Consider the following 22,616-nt stretch of genomic DNA (forward strand, 5'->3'; position numbering starts at 1 on the left):
AGGCTTCTTCCCTTTTCGATGCCAAATCTGCAACATGCATAAGTGACCTACATAGTTGTTGGTAACGAGAGGCTATGTGGCACTTCTCATCAATACCAGATGGACTGACATTATTTGTATCTAGCAGTTCAATATTTGTTTGTCTCGTCCATCTTCGCATTATATATGACTCTGGTATTTCTTGTATCTTCTCTTGATTAAGTTTTTTCAATGCATGACAACATAAAATACCTTTAAATTCAAATATTTTGCACGTACACTCAACTGTTCTGTTGTCAACATTATACATAACATGTGTTTCTTTCCTTTTTTGTTGCTCTTCGCCCTCCCATACAACATGGTATTTGTGCATATTCCCATATTGCATACGTCTTTCTATGTTGCAATTCATGACCTGTATAACCTCCTTCTTACTCCATTCAAATACAGTTAGTATATACAAATCTTTAGGTCACATCAATATTTTCATGCCCAAAGTTACAGGGCGGGTGTTAAAGCATTTCATATCTTGTTCAAGTTTATTTTGTCTAAGACCGTCTACAAATAATTCATATAGTTCCATGAAGCGAAACATTGTTAAACATGAATACAAGGTTTTTTTCAGTGTGGCATGCATAGATTCAGCTCTTTGTGTGCTTATCATACCTGCATAAAAGTATTGTTTTCCATATGTCAATGCCCACTTCTCTTTGTTTGCATATAAATTTTGTAACCACACATAGTCTTCAAGGTCGTACATCTGAATTATTTGCTCTCAATCAAACAGAAAAGTGATCTCGTCCATGCTCCCAAGTACACACTTTCTAAATTTTTTATCAAACCCTGTCTTCTGATTAAAAATATGTCCTATGTTCTTTGCTGCATTTTGAAAGATATGCCATAAATATAGGTGATGATGTGCATATGACCATACATGAGACACTGCAGCCATAATTGTATGATCACCATTTGTAAGTACAGCTCTAGGGTGCTCCTCATTCATTTCCTGTGTAAATACTCTGAACAACCACTCAAAGGTTTCCTTAGTTCGGTCATACAAAAAAATGCCACCTAATATGCAACTCCGTGAGTGATGGATCACTTTGACAAACTGCGCAAATGACCACTGTTTTGTATTAATCTTCACTATCGTATAAAAATAAGCACATCATTGAAGCATTCATAATCTAATCTTGACTTTGAATCTGTCCAAAACATATTCACAGCATACCCATCTTCATCCAGTTGCATTGCACTAAAGAAACCAGAATCATTACTTGAATTCTTCTGTAGGTAATCAACCAAATAACATATTCCTCCATTCTTCATGTTGACTGACCTCTTCCTTCTCAAATGGTTTCTTAGATCCATAGGTGTGAATGGTACATTCTCTCAACCACCATCTATGTGCGCGCATAAATTGTATGTCTTTCTTGGTTCTATGTCGACGTTATTAGTTATTTCAGCAATTGCAGCATGCACTTCAGTTACTTTACGATGTGACCTTAACACAGGAGTCATAAATGAATGGGCTAATTCATGGTTATGATCATTGATTAATGTATAAACTACAGATTTTCCATTCGGAAGTCTTCTTAACATCGTTCTCGCTGGACAACCACATCTTGAATCTAGCTTGCTCCTTGTTGGATTTCCACTTGACTTCTTCCAACCTTGCTTAGAACAAACATATGCCTTTCTCACCACGACACCCTGTGCATTTTTTGCCCAAGAATACCTTCTAACACTAAAGCTAAGTTTTAAGGCATAATCATTGTAAAATTTGTATGTGACTTCCTCATTATTAAACTATATCCCCTCTACGGGAACAAAGTCAAGTGTACTATCATGTAGACTTGAGGTGCCTGCACCTTTGTCAAGTGCACTATCATGATTGTCTACTTCATTAATGAATTGCATTTTGTCTGCTGAAATATCATTATTGAATTGCATTTTGTCTGCTCGAATATTCAAGTCTAAAGTGAATCCAATGCATGCACCCTTCTTATCATGTGCATTATTAGTGCACATATTCACTTCTTCAGGTGCATCGATAGTACGGATGTTTGTTGCTCCATGACTTTTCCGTGATTGAGATAAATCATCTTCACTGCAACTAGTTGATATACTCAATACTGTCATGAGCAAAATATCAATTTGCGTTAGCCAACACATACGTTTACTATGATTTATTCAAGATGCATATAACAACGGCTACTGATTAGTTAAGCAAGTCAAAAAAATGATTGAATGAATCACAGTATCAAAGCAACAACATAATAGCTTACAATTAGATAATAACAAACAAAACCATATCTCACAAATCAACACTAGAAAACATATAAAAGCTTATAAATCGATATACGACAATTCAGCATAATATCCTACAAATCGATATACGACAATTCAGCATAATATATTAAAAATCGATATTAACAACAGTTTACCATATCTCACAAATCGACACTAGAAAACGCATAATATCTTACAAATCGATGTACGATAATTCAACATAATATATTACAAATCGATATTAATAAACAAAATAATATCTCATAAATCGACACTGGAAAACACATAACATCTTACAAATCGATATACAGAAATTCAACATAATATATTACAAATCAACATTAACAACCAAAATAATATCTCATAAATCGACACTAGAAAATACATAATATCTTATAAATTGATATACGACAATTTAATATAATATATTATAAATCGATATTAACAAACAAAATAATATCTCACAAATTGACACTAGAAAACATATAATATCTTCAAAATCGATATACGACAATTCAACATAATATATTACAAATCGATATTAACAAACAAAATAATATCACCAAATCAACACTATAAAACACATAATATCTTACAAATCGATATACGACAATTCAGCATAATATATTACAAGTCGATATTAACAAACAAAACAATATCTCACAAATCGACACTAGAAAACACATAATATCTTATAAATCGATATACAACAATTCAGGATAATATATTACAAATCAATATTAACAAACAAAATAATATCTCACAAATCGACACTAGAAAATACATAATATCTTACAAATCGACACTAGAAAATACATAATATCTTACAAATCGATATACGACAATTCAACATAATATATTACAAATTGATATTAACAAACAAAACAATATCTCAAAAATCGATATATGTGTTACTACAACCACAATTTGTGTTATATTGCATATACTGAGTGAATGGACGATACCGGATGGAGTAGAGGCCCTTGCTCGCATTTGTAACCAAGCATTCTTGTCAATAGGTCCCAGTGTCTTACAAATATCTTCAAGTTTCCAACCATCGAAATGATAAAATCTACTTACAATAACAAAACAACGCCTTAATGACACTCGTGATGACATATGTTCTTCAATAATAGCATAATGACATAGAAAGGTACTCACCACGCTTTAATGGCACTTGTTGAAATGTTTGTGCGTCATTATTTTTTTTCATACTGCCTAACGAAAATGAAGAAGAAGAGATGACGGTAAAAAGAGATGGCCGACAAATCCCTCTATGATGCCCACCAATGATCGAAGCAGTCATTCGATTTATAGTTATCTCGACGAGGTAGGAACGAACCCGAGAATGTTTTCTAACACAAAGCAGGAATGAGAAGGCGGTCATGTGTTGTAACACAAGCTAAAAACAAAGTAGAATGTGCAAATCTATATACGGGGAGTGGGAGAACATTTTCGTTCAACGCATATCTATCTTACGGGAGAATATTTCTATCAAAAGCATATCTACCTTTTTTATATGTTATTTTATTATAAAGTCATCATGGACAACATTGACATATAAATTATCATGGGTCCCAAGATATTCCTTTATACACACCGAAATTTGTGTTCCGAAGAAAACACACAACACCCTCTCAAAAGAAACAATACCCCGTAACATATTGTGCAATCATTTAAACGCCTTAAAAAATTGTTTTTTATATTAAAAACCAAACATATTTACTTTTTTTATATGTTATTTTATTATAAAATGAATGGCATATAAATTATCATGGGTCCCAAGATATTTCCCCGTACACACCCGAATTTGTGTTACGGGAAGAACACACAACACCCTCTCCAAAAGCAATACCCCTCTCCAAAAGCAATACCCTGTAACATATTTTGCAATCGTTTAAACGCCCTCAAAATTTATTTTTTATATTAAAAATCGTATCCGTGTGACATAACTTTAAAATACCCCAAAATCTTTGTGCTTTTGGAATTTTCCCTTGATTCTCTTTGGGGGAGGGGTGGCACTCGGAATAAGCCACAAGGAACGAGGTTTTGCGAGGAAGGGTAGCCCACAGAATAGTTAAAAGAAAGGAAATGATGGAGAAGAAAGGACGAGGGCGAGAGAGGACGCCGAAAGCTTGTGCATGATAGGAGTGTGGGGGACACCATGGAGAAGACTGGCAGCGAGGGAGGAATAATCATCGAGAGGGTCTGCAGGAGGTGCAAACAAACCTACAATCAATCAGAAAATGCTCCTTCATCTTGCAGATTCCACCCTTCTTTTTTCGTTTCCCGAAGGCACGATGATCAACAGAGGTGAGACCTCTTTCTCTCTCTCTCTCCTTAGAATTATCATGGGATGGTTGGTTTTTTTGAACATACGGTTAGGAGAACTTTTTATGCTTTAATGGTGTGAGCAAATTGTTTTGGTGTGTAATTCTGTATGTTGTTTGATGGGTTCCAACCTCTTTCTTGGTTATGACGCGTCTGTAATGGTGAAAATGAAGAAACCCATCAGACTTTATGGCACTAATTATTTGTGAAGTATGCTAAGTTTGTTATAATTTGCTATTAATAGTTGGGAAAAAATAAAAACTGTTTTATGGTATTTTCCTCTCATTAAGCAGAAATTTTTAAAGTAGAGTAGTTTGGTTGCACTTCTCTCCTTTTTTTTTCTTTTTGGAGCATCAGAATTTTAAAATCTTAATTCCTTTGTGTTTGACATATATTGATTCTTAATGGGTAATACCTCTGTTTTTTATTTCACAAAAATGAAATAGGTAGGAGAAGCAGCTAGCACCCCAAGCTCTTGCTACTCTCCTAAGATAAGAAAAGAAACAAATGTTTTGAATCTGTAGTTTCTTTGATATTCTTGTTTCAAATGTGGTGCATCTTCTACTCGAATTGAATTTAATGATATTTGCAAACTACTTCTGATTGAGACGCGTAGATCTCCTTGGTAAGGTAGATGTGCTAGCGGGTAATGTTGGGCATTTTGGTGTTAAACATGAAGCTTACAATATTCACAAGGAAATTCTGAGTTGTTGCTTAAATTGCCAAAGTTTTCATTAGTTAGTAGGCGTTTCAGTTTTGTAGGACTTACATTTGTTTATACAAGAATTCTCAATCTATAGATGCAAAAAGGTGCGGGTAACTGTCTAAAATATTATCATGAACTTGTTTTGCTAAAAGTAAAGAGGTTCTCTACGAAGAAGAGTATGGCTGAGAAGGAGAAGAAGAGGCAGAAAGCCTTCATGAAAAAGAAAAGGATTGGAGAGATGATCTAGGGGATCTCTTTCTCAATGTAGCAATGCTAAAATTGCTAGAAATGCTTAGCAATTTTTAAGGATAACTTTGAAAATATTGACTTTCAGAACCGAGCTAGATTCATCTTAGGTTCATAATTGGACACGTAAGTTATTGTAAGTGCAATCCTGCAAGGAGAATGTTAAACTAAATTTTTATTGGTGGGTGTCCAACGAAGCTTGTATAGCAATATTTCTCTTGTCCATTTCATTGTTTAATCATTTACTAATCATATGCCAGGTTGCTTCCCATTTACATTAATATCTTCTACTGGTTTCTCAAATTGATCTTAGTGTTTTCTTTCAATCCCTGATCCTTCTTTTCTGCATTTGTAATTGAAACTCAACATTCTTGCCCAGCTGAAAATTTTTTGCTCAGGAATTTTTTCTTAATTTCAGCCTTATCAGATGTTCTGCTATTTATTTTCAAGTGTACTATTCTGTATTTAGATGCTTTTGAAGTTAAGTGCTACATATCTGTGCCTTAACTTTTAACAACACCTATCCATTCCAAAGCATGATTGATCTCTTTTCCTATTAAAAATTAAGGTCAATGTTGGTTCCCTTGTATCTGGCTTTGTGGAAACTATGTAAATGTTTATATAGGTGGTATAATCAGAACATAAACAGAATGGATGCAATGCACAGTTTGAGTTCGGTTTTGAGTTGCGAAATGAGTAATAACCATAATCACCAATATCAGCCTCCGCAATATCTCAGGAGTCAGGAGTTTTCAATTTTTATAAATTTAAGTGAGATCATGAGACTTTTGAAAACATTAAGAATAATATGGGGAAAAAACAAGTTTTCACTATTTCTTCGTTTTGTATTATAAAATGGTAGAAATGTTATGAATGTTGACATGTTTAGCAGTCCTCCAAAAAGTGGGATTCCTCATGGGTTTCTAGCACTATGTGCACAGGTCCTACTAGATACCTACATAGGTACGTTGTAGCCCTTAACAATTACCTCCTACAATTAGGAAAAGGCAAAATGATTACCTTTATCCTTTTAATTGTAACCTACTACATCGAAGAAAAAGAAAGTGGGGAAGCACTAAGAAAATAAACCTGGTTTGAGGCATTTTAAACATGAGAAAGAGAGAAGAGGGAGAAAGACTGACATTGAAGAGGTGCTTTCTAGAATTCAGAGTGTACCAATTCGGCTTGAAATCAGTGTCAATCTTCGATAATGTTTGGTGATCAGAAGAAGTCTGGTTGTTTGGCCTTGAAAATAAAACTGTTTCATTTTGGAGGTACCCTATATCTAAGTCCTTTTTTATCCACTGTATCCTTGAGCTGCGTCCCATTGGCTTGAGACAACCTGTTATATACTACATGAGTTTACTTGGCGGATTGTTTTCTCCATGGATTCACACAGAGACAGGAAGGCACTGCTTTCCAACAACTAGAATATAAAAAAAAACACAAGAGTAACAAAAAAATCACATTTGGATTGCTGAATACACGTAAAACAAGGGGATATTAACTTGATATTATTGTTCTATTTGTGTTTTTCAATAAAATTTTGATATGTTGGATGCATAAAGGCCCATAAATCATTTCTGTAATTTAATGTAAAAATTTTGCAATATTTTCAAAAATATCAGCAATCTATGTGACTATATCATCTAAACGGGGCAGTTAGCTAGTTATACATTAGAGTATCCAAAAAATGGCCAAGCTCTAGCTGAAAGTTTCATCTTTACCATCATCACTCAGAAAAAGTTGGCCTGTACTTTTCCCTAAGGTGTGTATTCTAGGCTATGTAACATGGGTACTGCTACTTTATGGGTACGAATCAGATCAGTTTTGAATCTGACTTGATCCAGACCTGACCTCGCACCTGTTATGTTGGATCACTTGCATCCATTTTTATGGCCCAGAGAGAGAGAGAGAGAGAGAGTTGGTCTGTCCTCCCTAATTTGAGATTTGAGTGTGGACTTAGTATGAACCACTTCGAAAGATAGTTTTTTTTGCTTAATCTGATTCGGTAGATGTGTTTACTATCATTATTACTAAAAAACATACTTGGAATGAATAGATGCTGTTAAAACAGCCCTCGGCACAAAAAGCGTTCCTTGAGGTGAGGCATAGGCTTTTTTGCCTCAAGGCACATGCATAAAGCACAATATGAGATGAGGTGTGTGCCTCATAAGCCTCAAGACATGTTTTTTCCCCGAGGTGTGTCACGAGCATGAGGCGCACATTTCACACATAATCTGTCAACTGGGGGTCATGCTATTTGACCTGTTTTTCTTTTTCTTCTTTTTGTTTGCTCTTTTCTTCTTTTTTCTAACCCTTTTTTTTTCTTTCTTTCTTTATTTATTTCTTCTCCTTTTGTTTGTGTGCACTCTTTCCTCTTTCTGTTTTTTTATTTTTTTTACTTTTCCTAATCCAATTAATTGAATTTGGTTCTACCCTATGTCACATGGGTGCGGATGTGGGGGCGGGGGTGTAGCACTTTCAAAAAACTTGGGTGTGGGGGTGCGGCAAAAAAAAAAAAAAAAATATATATATATATATATATATATATATATATATATATATATATATATATATATATATATATATATACAGGATTTAAAAAAATGGGTCGGACCCAGGTCAGGTCTGGACCCGACCCATACTGGATATCCCACCCCGTACTTTTATAAAGCAACAAAGGGGTTAGGTTTTTCTCATTCGAGAAAACCCTCCCCACCTCTGCCGCCTGCCCTGGTCTCTCCTCTCATCCGACCTCCAGACGACTGCTCGCCAGAGCGCCGACCGATAGCCTCCCCTCCCGCCCCCCTGTGCTCGTCCCTCTCCCTCTCTCTGTTACCCTCTCCTCTCCCTCAGTTTCCCTCCCTCTCGAGCTCTCTCAGTCACCGAAACCCCGACGAGCCCCACCGCTCGTTTCTCCCTCTCTCTCACGACGTTTTTTCGACAATCGCCCCCCCCCCCCCCTCCTGTGGGCACCCTGTTCGCCGGCGACTTAAGCGCCCTCCGTGGCCTTCTCAGGTAAACCCCCCTTCCCCCAAGTCTTCTTCTCTCTTCTCCTTCTCCCTCGACCCTCCTGTTCTTAGGTCGGTGGACCAGAGCCACCATCGTGGTGGCTCTGGGTCTGCCAGGGAGGGCAGTGCTGAGCACCTCCCCTCCCTCGACCCTCCTCATTTTTTTTTGGTTCAAAAAATGTACACAAATGACCTTGGGTGCGTTGACCGCACCCAGGTCCCGTTGACCGCACTGGGTGCCGCACGCGCACCCGCATCGCGTCGACGCGGGTGCGGCACCGAGTTAGCCAAGTCCCTCTGACTTAGGTTCTACCTAGATCCAATTTGAATGTCAGTCATTATCTTGGTGCTCTATTATAAGCATTTCTACATATTAGTGAAATTCATATTTTATTTGTTTCCCAACTTTTTTGTTGTTTAATTTCCTGACAAGAAAACAATATATTTGTGTGCCATGGTTTCTATAGATAGGTACTAAAATAAGTTGTGTTGAATTATTATGAGTTGTTCTCTTGTTCCTTGGTTAAAAGATACAAATCTTGTTTGTTAGATCATTCAAATTATTTCTTTATAATCGTTACTTGAATTCATTTTGCTATTTATTTTATTTTTTCTAATTATTATTCATTATTGTTTTCATAAATACTGCTGCATTGTTTTTTTTATATATATTTTGTGTGAATCTTATGATTTATGCCTCAAGGATTCATGGACAGTTGTTGCGCCTCACTATGCCTCGAGGCTTTTTACAACATTGGAATGAATTGTTTTTATCAAAAACTTGATTTTTTTCATTATAGAGTTTTGATACAATACACGTCATTAACTTTTTAGATTCTTTTGAAAATCTATGCTAGCATCAGAAATTATGCATCCCATAGATGTTCTCCACTGAATAAGCTATAGAGAACACATTTGTAAGGCTTGATTTACAAATAGTGTAAGTTTGTGGCCATAAGAGGACCCTTGGGAGGCCCCAATGGTCACTCTCTCCCAATAGTCGTGTCTCTTAGGGCTGAAGGGATTTCTCCCAGGGACGTGTCTCCATTCCAAACCCTTACAGTTTTATAAGAAGGGCTCTATTGAGCCAGAGTTGAGGGTGAGAAATGCATGCCAAGGAAATGAGAACATATGCATACTGTTTTTTGGGTTTATAGAGAATTACCACAAGAGGGTTGTGAGAAAGTCAGACTATCGTTGGCGATTTCGAGCATAACTGTGCATGCTTCAACCCACCAAATCTGCACTTCTGCATAGTCAATACCCAACATTGGTATCAGAGCCAAGTTCGACAAATCCATATTGGTACTCAAAGCAATATCTGCCAGTATTGATGCAGGAATCAAACAAGATCGACCTCAATAAAAATCAATTAAGGAATAGTGCATAAGGGTTCGAACAACCCTATCGCTTCTCGGTAGTGCATATAGATGTAAGTTTTTATGAAAGATATTTTGAAAGTTGTTTTTGATAAAAATAATTTGTGTAAACCAGACACCAAATAATAAAAACCGGCTCACACTAGGGTGAGATCCGGGTCGAACACATGAAACGTGAAAAAAAAACTTTTGTACCCCAAGCACAAACCAATCTTTATTGCCTTAAGATTAAAATGTAAATAAAATGTACTGCCCTTTGCGAAGGGCTCAAAAAAACAATAAAGAGGCTTATTACAATCCAATGAATTGAAATGGCCAATGGCCTCAAAAAAAATAAAAGTTTGCAGGGCTCTTGTTGCTCGCAATCGGACTTCCTCGTTCGCACTGGCACGACTTTCGCTATCGTGCTTTTACCCCAAGAGTGAACCCACCTGCAAAAACATACAAAGCACAAACACAAATACAAAAGAAAAGAAAAACACTGGGAACAATTTCTAACTAATGAGGGTTAGTTACGAAAAATCAAAATCAACTCAAACTAACTCCTTAACATAATCTAACTAATTAATTAAAATGTAACAAACTAAGGATGCTAACTACCTAACTACAAAACAAATCAACACAACTCTAACTAAGTGTCAAAAATCAATGTAACAACCTAACTACAGAACTTTAAATCAATCTGCTGACCTAAAGCAGTGAAACAAATTCTAGTCTAACCTAGTTAACAAAAAGTAAAAGTAGAACTTATTTAGCTAACTAATTACGGACTCTTGAATTAACTAGGAAACACGTGAAGTCACTCTAATCGATTACACAAAGCAATGTAAAAATTCTGATCTAAACTACTAACTACAGAAGTTTAAAACAAATCTAATTACTAACGCAGTGCTGAATGAAATCTGTAAGCCAAAAAAAATATGACCAGCGTCAGTCACACTGGATCGCGTGACTCATGGCTACAACGAGATCAGCATGATCTGGCTGAATCGCTGGGCTAAAAAAAATGCTAATATCGATAGCCCAGCAACTCAGCACATGTATGTCGTGCTCTGCCAACCTTCACGTCAGCGTGATCTTAAATTCACACGGGTGTGCGCAGTCTAAAAACATGCTAAAAAGAGACTTGATAACGCACACTATGATTCCAGCCTGCGTGTTTCGCAAGGGCTGCCAAACATGCAGTCTGACAAATCAGGCTGCAGACGTGCTCTCTAAATCACGCTGGAACGTGATCTGTAGCATGCAAAGAGAAAGCATCCGCTGAATCCAAACCCAAAAAAATTTCCGTAGATTGATAGGGTTCAGCCGACCTGTCACGATTAGCCTGATCGAGCCTGGCAGCTTTGACTGGTCTGCACACGCTGGCCGCTGATTTAGACTAGCAGATCGAGTTCGGGCTGATCAGTCTGAACTGATCATGCTAACCTGCTCAGATCTAGTCAGATCTGAGATCTGATCAGGTGACCAGATTGACAGATCTGATGAAGGATAACAGCTTCTCTTTTTTTTTGGTTTTCACTATAAACACAGAAAACAAAAACTATTCTATGCTGGAAACTAAATTAGCTAACCTGTATGCATACAGCGAAAATAAGAATAAAACATAATCTAAATGCCTGCAGAAATTCAGAAAACTCACCTATGCTGAAAACAACTGGGAACTGGGATGCAATGCCAAAAGCTATTCTACGTGCAAAAAACTAAAGAGACGGGGGAGAAGAGACTCACCTTGTGGCTTGCCTCCGACAGAGTGGTTGAGAAAAGAGCGGTCGTCCGATGAGATCGCACGCATACCACCACCACCCTCCGATGAGAGGGAAAGAAATAGCCGGCGAGGAGCAAGGGAAGAAAGGAAGAAGAAGAAAAAGAGGAGAAGAAAGAAGAAGGGAGAGGGAACCGGCTGAGAAAGAGAGAGTGGAGAGAGAGAGAGCAAAGGGAATCCCAATTACGAAGACGCCCTCCTTATCCTCTAAAACTAGTATTTATAATTAAGGTTAGGGTTTAGAGGGGGCTGATTTAGCAATTTTCTAAAAAAGTATTCTAATTCCAAAGAATTTTAAAAAGCCTCTCTTAAAAAATATTTCTAAAAAGAACAATTAGAAAATTAAATTATTCCAAAATACAAGTGGGTCCAAATTGCTTTTTTTTTTCATTTTAAGTGTCATATGTCATGACACAAGCTTTCACGCAGGGCAATGCATCAAAATTGATTAAACACGGGCTTTTAACATTGAATACGCGTCATATCATGCATAAAAATATAACTATGCATGATCAAATTTCCCCATGCTTATCGTTTGCTAGTCCTTGAGCAAACTGGACTTTAGCAAAAACAAAAGCAAAACATGTAAATCAAAACCTAATGCACTTTTGTAGGAATCACGATTGCATTTTGCATATGCAACAAACTCTTTAAACCCCTGGGTTACCCCAGTGGACGAGTAAGGTCTCATGAGGGTTTGCAGTGATGTTACCCACAAACATCTCTGTAATGTATACATCAAGATTCAAATTCAAGAAGCATTAAACAGTCAAGAAGTTCATCTAAATAAATATTTCATGCCATTACACTTTCACAACGTGTTTAGAGCCTTTATATGCCCACAGAAGAAAGACTTTTTCCTTTACTTTTCTAAAAATCGCAATTGTTTATGCTTTATTCTCAGAGAATCAAGTATACTCACGCCATTGCTTATTTATCCTCACTTATATGTTTTCTGCACAGTCTTCCTTATTTATTTCTTGTTAAAATGTAAATGATACATATATAATAATATTATTAATATTATTATTATATATTTTTGTATTGATACTTTTTTATTTTTTTGTAATTTTTCTTTTTGTTTTTGGTATCTAGTTCTATTAGAACTAGATACATCTAGTTTGGTGGAACTTGACCAACTTTCTAGCTGTTGGAACTAGTCCAACAGCTAGAAAGGGAGCTCCTTATGAGCTCTCCTTAATACTCTTGTATAAATAGGGGTGCATCCCCCTGTCTAATTCATTCCTCTAAATGCTTTTTAAGTATTTTGCTCTCATAAATAAAGTGTTTTTTATTTTTATGCTTTTTCGTTTATACCCTTTTATGGGTCTTGTCTAAAGTATCTTTTAGATACTTCCTTTTGAGTAGATTCAAGTGCATTCGTGGAGCTTACCATTTCATTACATGTAATCAAAGCTACAGAACTCTTAGATCTTGAAAAACTTTTGCCTTGATTTTCGTGCTTATACAAAGGTGTGTTATCACCTTGTTCTTACAAAAAAGTGTTTCGTCACTTGCAAAGGAGTGTTTTATCACTTGCCAAAAGAGTGTTTTATCACTCTTCTATCGACTACAAGAGGATCCATTTGGGGAAAAGGACTTGAGCAACTACATTGTATTGTATCCCTTTCTTCCTTTTTCTCTACTTTCCTTTTTTTTCTTCTCCTTACTATCTTCTTCACACCCTTGTAAATGATGGATGACCATGATAAGGTCACCATCATACCCATGAAGTTGAATGATACTAATTATGTAGTGTAGGCTTTAATTATGAAGCACCACATGTGGAGTATGGGGAATAGTGGATGGTTTCGATTCAGAACCTAAATTGTCTCTCACCAAAAAAGAGGATGATAAGGAAGTCCATCTAACGAAAGAGGAGAAAACTAACGCTCTAGCCTCTTATGAAAAGAAATGGAAAGAATGGAGGATGGGGCATGCAAAGATAATATCATGGCTTATTAATAGCGTAGACATTAAAAAATGTTCTAGCCTCGCTAAATTTGAACATGCCGATAAGGCATGAGAATACCTTAAAAATATGTATTCCCTTAAAGATATTGCCCATGTGTGCAATCTTCAAGAAAAAGTCTAGACATTAACTCAAAATGACAAAACTATTTGTGAATATTATAATGAATTGTCCGAACTTTGGGAAGAGTTGGCTATTCTAGAGCCAAAATGGCATTGTGTCGAAGATAACGAGCTTCGTCAAAAACAACTCGATATGGAACACTTTTACCAATTTCTGAATGAATTAAGGCCAGAATTTGAATCCACCAAATCGGCTCTACTTTATCGTGGTAAAATCCCTACTATTGTGGATACTATTGAAGAACTAACTATGGAGGAAAATCGTCTTAGAAAGAGTACTCCAAAAGTTGATGATGATTCAGATCTAGTTTTGTCTAGACCAGAGAATCATACTCGCACTTATAGGCCGCCTCATTTTGGGAGACAGAGCGGTGAGTTTGACAAAAGAAAAGTTATTTGTCACCACTATCATGAACCGGGGCACTATAGGCCTCAATGTCCGAAGCTAAAAAGGAGAGATGAAAAGAGAGTTGCATCTGTTGAAACCGAGCCAAAAGATCAAGATGCACCTGTTTCCATGGCTCAACTGATGGAGATTCTTCAACCTCTTCTCAAAAGGGTATCCTCTTAGACTGAAGCCTCAACTGAAGCGGCAGTTGCATCTGTATCCGGTCCAAGTAACTTCCTTTGGCTCTTAGATTCTGGTGCTTCATTTCATATGACCCCAAATGCTAAATGTTTATGTGAATGTCTTAAAAATAACTCAAGTATATCAAAAGTCTTTACAGCAGATGAAACATCTCTTGAAATAAAAAGAATAGGTTGTTTCGAAAGTTTTCAAAAATCCAAAACTTTTTGTATTCCAGAAGTTAGATATATCCCAAAATTAAATTTGAACCTTTTATCTGTTTTACAAATTTCTTATTATGGAGATACATGATCGTCAGTCAAGGAAACTGATTGGAGAAGGCCATAGAGAAGGACTATATTACATGGACTTTTTTGAACTACTAAAGAATGCATTTTGTTTAAATGTTCAGAAATAAAAAACATAATTATGGCACCAAAGACTTGGCCATCCTTATATGTCAAAAATCCAATACTCCCTAAGTTTGAGAAAATTTTGTAACTTGTAAAGACTGCATTCTTGGTAAAATGAAAAGATTATCTTTTTCTAGTAGAACCTTTGTCTCTACAAAACCTTTTGAGTTAATATATTCGAACGTTTGGGGACCCGCACCAGTTATCTCTAAAGGTGGTTATGGGTATTATGTCATCTTTGTTGATGACTTTTCTAGAGACACTTGGATTTATTTTCTTAAACATAAATCCGAAGTTTTTGCTCACTTTCAAATATTTCATAAAATGGTCACAAACAAATTTCAAAGTAATATTTCCATTTTCGCACCGATTCAGGGAGAGAATTTATGTCTAGAGAATTTAAAAACTATCTTAATCTATATGGCATTACTCATCAACGATCATGCCCACACACCCTCAACAAAATGGTCTTGCGGAATGCAAGCATCGCCACATTATGGAAACCACTCGGACTTTGCTAATTGCAAGTCAAGTTCCAAAAGGTTTTTGGGCTGAAGTCGCTCTAACTGCTACCTATCTCATCAATAGAATGCCATCTTCTTTATTAAAAAATATATCTTCAATTGAAAAACTTTATGATTTGGCTCCAGACTACTCTAAATTAAGAGTTTTATTTAGAAACAAAAATGATAAATTCTCACCTCGTGCAATCCCATGTGCCTTTTTAGGATATGCTGAAAATAAAAAAGGCTACAGGTGCTATGATCTTCAAAATGACAAATTATATATATCAAGAAATGTGTCTTTTTTAGAAAAAGAAAGTTTTTTTTAAAGTGAAAAATCCAAAGATATTACTGAATATTCCTTTTTAATCGATTTAACTTCAAAATTCAATGAAGAGGATTTTGAATATAACTTTGACAATGATCAAAGTCCTATTATTTTTTAAAATGATAGCGAAGACCAACTGCAATATTCAAGACGAAGAGTTGGAGAGCAACACCCACCATATGCATTAGAAAGGTTTTCTGAAGTTCCCCCTCGTAGGACTTCTAGAATTTCTCGACCTCCCAAAAAATTTGTCTCTTACGAATCTTTTTCACCCTCGTATAGGGCAGCCCTTGCATTAATCCAATCCTATGTTGAACCTTCCTCCTATTCTAAAGCTAAAAACTATGAAGAATGGGTTGAAGCTATGAAAACAGAATTGGATGCATTAGAGAAGGCCAACACTTGGTCCATTCAAGACCTTCCTCTCGGAAAGAAACCTATAGGTTGTAGATGGGTCTATAGAGTCAAAACCAAAAGTGATGGGACCCTAGAAAGATATAAGGCTCGACTCGTAGCCAAAGGTTATGCTCAAGAGTATGACATTGACTACGAAGAAACTTTTGCCCTGTGGCCCGTATGACCACTATTAAAACTTTAATTGCTTTGGCTTCTATCAATAAATGACCTATATTTCAAATGGATGTCAAAAATGCTTTCTTAAATGGGAGTTGTTGAAAAAGTCTACATGGAAGCTCCGCCTGTTATTAGTATTCCTAAGGGTAAAACACTTCGTCTTAAGAAGGCCCTTTATGGCCTCAAACAGGCACCAAAAGTCTGGTATGAGAGATTTAGTCATGTTATGATTGATATTGGATTTCATTCTTGTTTGACTGACACTGCCTTGTTTATTAAGCAATTTGATGCATGTATCATCTGTAAAAGTATCTTCAACAAGATACTAATAGCAATATTACAATATTCTTGGAAACAAATGCGTACACATACACACAACAAGAATACTTGAAACACTTGTGCACAAAAAGTACAACACAAACTCACAAATGCGCAAAAGCATACCCAAGAGTCATAAGATTGAAAATGAGCTTGGGCTATAATCCCAAAAGCTTAAGGAATACACAAGGGGAGAGCCCCTTTAAATAGAGGAGGTGGAGTCCTTGGAGGGGCTCCACCTCTAGTCGTTGGAGCCCCTTCCAATGGTCACAAATGTGACCGTTGGAAGGGGCCCAACTACTAGATGGTGGGCCCCTCCAAGGTGCTTTCCACCTTTTATAAAAAGCAACAAAAATAAAAAAGAATAAAGAATAAAAGAAAATTACAAAAACATATTCTAAAAAGAATATGTTGTAAAAAGACTAAATTACCCTTATGGCTAAACAATTAGAAATATATATTTTATATATATAATAAGTAGATACATATACATATATATTAATATATGTATATGTATTACCTTATATATATAAAATATATATATATATATATATATATATATATATATATATTACATTGCATGATTAGATTACATAATTTAACACCCCTCCTCAAACTTAGGGCAGTATGACCGAGAGTTTGCTAAGAAGGAAGTTGAAGCACGGAGCACACAAAGCTTTGGTGAAGAAATCCGCAAACTGATATTCTGACGTGACATATGGAAGGCCAATGACTTTTTTGAGGTACGCCTCACGAACATAGTGACAATCCATCTCTATTTGTTTGGTCCGCTCATGAAAAGTGTGATTCTTAGCAATATAAATTGCACTTTTGTTGTCACAACATAGTTTGGTAGGTCCTTCGATTGTGATCCCCATATCTTTCAGTAACTGATGAATCCATACAATTTCCATGGTAGTAGTTGTCATGGCACGATATTCGGCTTCAGTTGATGATAGAGATACTTTTTGCTGCTTCTTGCATCTCCATGAAATTAACGAATTTCCTAAGAACACACAAAAACCAGTGGTGGAGTGACGGTTATTTGGGTCACCTCCCCAATCAGAGTCAGTATAAGCAATTAACTTTAAATCAGACGAAGAGGATAGAAAAACTCCCTTGTTTAGAGTACCCTTAATGTATTTTACGACTCGTAAGATAGCACTCATATGGACGGATGTTGGTGCATGCTGAAACTGACTTGCAGTATGCACTGCATGAGAGATATCTTGTCTAGTAATACTCAGATACATCAAAGATCCCACAAGTTGTCTGTAGGGGGTGGGATCAGAGAGAGAAATACCATCATCAATCTTCATTTTGGCTCCTACTATAGCAGGAGTTTCACAAACCTTATCATCTGTAATACCTGACCGGTCAATAATCTCAGAGGCAAGCTTAGTTTGAGATAAGAAATACCCTCTATGAGAGTATGCTACTTCAATTCTCAAAAAATAAGTTAGAAAACCCAAATTAGACATTTCAAATTTATCTTTTAAAATTGATTTTATACTCTTAACCCCATTAGAATCACTTTCGGTGATGAGCATATCATCCACATACAATAGCAAAATCACAATCCTTGCATTGGATTTTCTAATAAACAAAGCAGTGTTAGTAAAGCAAGAAGAAAAACCATTTTCCAACATTACTGAGTTAAACCTATCATACCAAGCCTTAGGGGCTTGTATTAGGTCATAGAGCGCTTTCTTAAGACGAAACACTTTTCCTTTGGAAGTCTCCATTCCAGGTGGAGCATCCATATAAACTTTCTCGTTCAAATCACCATTCAGGAAGACATTTTTAACATCCATTTGATAGATGTTCTAATTGTTAATTGATGCAACAGTGATGAGACATCGAACAGTGACCATTCGGGCCACAGGCGCAAAAGTTTCTTCATAGTCAATCTCATACTCTTGACTATAACCCTTGGCAACCAATCGAGCCTTATATCTCTCAAGAGATCCATTGCCCTTAGTTTTAACTTTAAAAACCCATCTACACCCTATTGTTTTCTTACCCTTAGGAAGAACTTGAAATTCCCATGTCTTGGCTCTTTTCAGAGCTTCGAGTTCACTTTTCATCGCAACTATCCATTCAGGACTTTTACTAGCTTCCGCAAAGTTTCTAGGTTCTACGTAGGAGTGAATGGAACTAAGACATGCTCTATATCTAGGTGAAAAAGAATCATATGATATGAACCTAGAGGGAGCTTTTTTGTGTCTTTCGGTTCTACAAAGATTTTCCTTGCTTTGAAGAATAGTCTAACTATCGTCATATTTTTTAAGAGCACTTTTAAAAGTGCTCCTGTCTCTATGAGTATAGGTGATGGGATCTCTAGATGGCCCTTCATTAATAGATTGGTGAGAGGAGTAAAGTGGAGAAATGATTTTCTCAATATCAATATCACTTGAGTCATTCTGATTTGACTCATCATCACTAGAATCATCATCTTTGGCTAATAGTTCAAACAAAAAAGAATAATCAGCATTTTCATTATGTAATTCTGGACTTTCAAAACCACTAAGATTTTCCAAAAAACTCACATTTCTAGAAACATAAAGTTTGTCATTTTTAATGTCATAACATCCAAAAACCTTATGGGTTTCGGAATAACCAAAAAAGGCACACGGAATGGCCTTTGGGGAAAGCTTATCATTTTTATCATTAAGGACATAAGGACAAAGCACTTACATCCAAACACCCTTAACCTGTTGTAATCAGGTTCTTTTTCATACAACTTTTCAAAAGGAGAAATTTTACTCAAATTCTTCGATGAAAGTCTGTTTATGAGATATACCGAGGTAAGAGCGGCTTCAACCCATAGTTTCTTTGGAATGTTTTGCGAAATGAGCAAGGTTCTAGTTGTTTCAATACTATGCCTATGCTTCCGTTCGGCTAACCCATTTTGTTGTGGGGTTTTCAGGCAAGATTTCTGATGGATAATACCATAACTTTCAAGGTAACTCTTGAATTCGTTTGAAAGGTATTCACCACCAGAGTCAAACCTAAGAATTTTTAAACTTCCATTAAATTGATTTAAAATCATCATATGAAACGTTTTAAACATTGAAAAAAAATCATGTTTATGTTTAAGAAAGTATATCCAACAAAACCTAGTGTAATCATCCACGAAAATAACATAATACGAGAATCCTCCTTTAGATATCACAGGAGCGGGTCTCCATACATCGGAATGAACAATTTCAAAGGACTTTGTTGAAAACATGGATCTTTGAGAAAAATGTAGACTTTTCATTTTCCCAAGAATACAATCATTACAAACAAAATCTCCTTTACAAAGATGTTTAATAAAAGACAAATAAGAGATTTTAACAATGTTGGGATGTCCTCGTCTCTTATGCCATACATGAATATCTTTGTTTTGAACAACATTACAAAATTGATTCTTGAGAACTTGAAGAAAGTCAATGTAGTAAAGTTTGCCTCTCCTAGAGCCTTCCCCAATCAATCTCCCGGACTGGCGATTCTGAATCCAACATTTATGAAAAGTGAATTTTACATCGCAACCATGATCCGAAAGTTGAGAGACCGAAAGTAAATTTAAATTTAGTTTTGGTATAAGACGAATTTTAGGGATAAAAAAATCTTGTTTTTCAAAATTTTTTATTCCTTTAATTTCAAGAGGTGTTAGATCCGTCGTTGAGACAAAAGATGGAAGAGGATTTTTAGAAAATTCGAAAAGGGAACAAACACTTGGAGTCATATGAAAAGATGCACCGGAATCTAAAAGCCAAGATATCTTACCGGAAGGTGAAGAGGTAGACATAGCGGCTCCGGAAATTCCTCCCTTGAGAAGAGGTTGCAAAGCTTCTACAATTTGATGAAGAGAAAAAGACCCATTTGACGATGATGGTCGTTCCTCTTGTTGAGATGTCATGGCCATAGCAAGTATTTTCTTCCATTTTGGGCATATAGGTTTAATGTGCCCCGGTTCTTTACAAAAATAACATGTAAGCTTGCTATAGTCCTTTTTTACTCCTTGATCAATTGAGTTTTGATTCTTGAAGTGAGGAGGCTTATAAGTTTTCAGATTGCTCCCCGGTCTTGATACGGCATTAGCGCCTTCATTTTCTTCATTACTTGAAGTAGCAAGAACACTTGAATTATTTTTGCTAAAGTTCATACGAGTTTTCTCCCCACTTAGCTTTGTAATGACATCTTCAAGAGAGGGGGAAACGAAAGAGGAAAGGAGAGATGACCGAATTTGCTCGAACTCGGGTCTAAGCCCATTCAAAAAATTTTAAAATGATCCTCTTTCAATTGTTTGTATCTAGGTTCAATAGCTTCTCTACTCCACTTAGGCTCAAGCATTGCGAGTTCATCTCATATGGACGACAATTCCGCAAAGTATTCCCTTATGGACATCTCATTTTGTTGAAGGGTCAAAGCCCTTTTTTGGAGATAATACTTGTGTGACAAGTCTCTTGACGTGTACATTTTTTCTAGATAATGCCAAGCTTTCGATGCTTTCTTGAATTTAATAATGTTGGCATTTATCTTTGTTTCAACCGATGAAAACATACAAGAAAGAATCTTAAAAATTTTCATTTCTCATTCTTCATGTTTCTTGGAGTATTCCTCAAGAGCTTTATTCCTCTTTTCTCCTTCGAGAATTTTGATTTCGCCTTTCTCTACCAAAGTAATCTTTGGTTCGGGTTCCGGTATAGAACCAAGAACGTATCCCCAAAGACCCTTACCTTTTATTTGAGCTTCTATGTTCACGGCCCAAACATGATAGTTTGAGCCATTCAATTTGAAGCCAAGAGAGAAATGAGAGTTTTTTTCGTCCATTAGAGATGATAGAAGTTGAAAAATAATACGTACCTCAAGAAACTTTCATGCCTTCCTTAACAAAAGAGACTCTCAAAATATTGCTCGAAGAAGGTAATCCACTTCAAACGCCAATAGCTTGAAGGTACGTTTTTCGAAGCACTCAAAAAACAAATAAATGCACGAACCTCCTTCTTCAACCAAGCTCTGATACCATGTAAAAGTATCTTCAACAAGATACTAATAGCAATATTACAATATTCTTGAAAACAAATGCGTACACATATGCACAACAAAAACACTTGAAACACTTGTGCACAAAAAGCACAACACAAACTAAGAGTCATAAGATTGAAAAGGAGCTTGGGCTATAATCCCAAAAGCTTAAGGAATACACAAGGGGAGAGCCCCTTTAAATAGAGGAGGTGGAGTCCTTGGAGAAGCTCCACCTCTAGCCGTTGGAGCCCCTTCCAACGGTCACAAATGTGACCGTTGGAAGGGGCCCAACATCTAGATGGTGGGCCCCTCCAGGGTGTTTTCCACCTTTTATAAAAAGAAACAAAAATAAAAAAGAATAAAAGATTAAAAGAAAATTACAAAAACATATTCTAAAAAGAATATGTTGTAAAAAGACTAAACTACCCTTACGGCAAACAATTAGAAATATATATTTTATATATATAATAAGTAGATACATATACATATATATTAATATATGTATATGTATTTACCTTATATATATAAAATATATATATTACATTGCATGATTAGATTACATAATTTAACATCATCATCCTTCTTCTTTATGTGGATGATATGAATATCACTTGAGGCGACAAACAGGGAGTTACCAATATCAAAACTCTTCTTAAAACTAATTTTGAAATGTCCGATTTAGGATGATTGAGATACTTTTTAGGAATAGAAGTTGCTTATTCCCCTCGTGGGTATTTGATATCTCAATCTAAATTTGCTTTTTATATTGTTTTCAGGTCTGACATTACAGATAATAAGAAGGTGGACACTTCAGAAGTGGTCAATGTTAAAATGAAAATTGATGATAGAGAGCGTCTTGATCAGAGTTACCGGAAGCTTCTTAGGTAGGTGGGAAGCTCGCTTCCCGAAAACTCGCTTCAGAAGCGCGATACTCCTCTCTTCCGAAACTTCATGGGAATCTTGATTCCCCCACACTTCTTCTATGCTTCTCACATGCAGAGTCTATGCTTCCTATATGCTTTTCTCACATTTTTTTCATGTATTTTCTCTCACTTCCCATGTGCTTTCTTTAAATTGCTAACCTTCATTGTTAT

The 22,616-nt window shown here is 36.1% G+C and overlaps 1 protein-coding gene across 1 annotated transcript in view; it reads left to right on the forward strand.

Moving 5' to 3' along the window:
* The first annotated feature begins 4,345 nt into the window (after positions 1–4,345).
* The window catches only part of LOC149845423 (F-box only protein), a 30,972-nt gene continuing 12,701 nt past the window's right edge, over positions 4,346–22,616 (forward strand). The window contains exon 1 of the mRNA XM_089997617.1: positions 4,346–4,584. Coding sequence (XP_089853743.1) covers positions 4,436–4,584 — 149 coding nt within the window. The 5' untranslated portion in view covers positions 4,346–4,435. The remainder of the gene's footprint in view (positions 4,585–22,616) is intronic.

Source organism: Nuphar pumila, chromosome 2 (genome assembly GCF_984573655.1).
Source record: "Nuphar pumila chromosome 2, dmNupPumi1.hap1.1, whole genome shotgun sequence".
Lineage (NCBI taxonomy): Eukaryota > Viridiplantae > Streptophyta > Magnoliopsida > Nymphaeales > Nymphaeaceae > Nuphar > Nuphar pumila.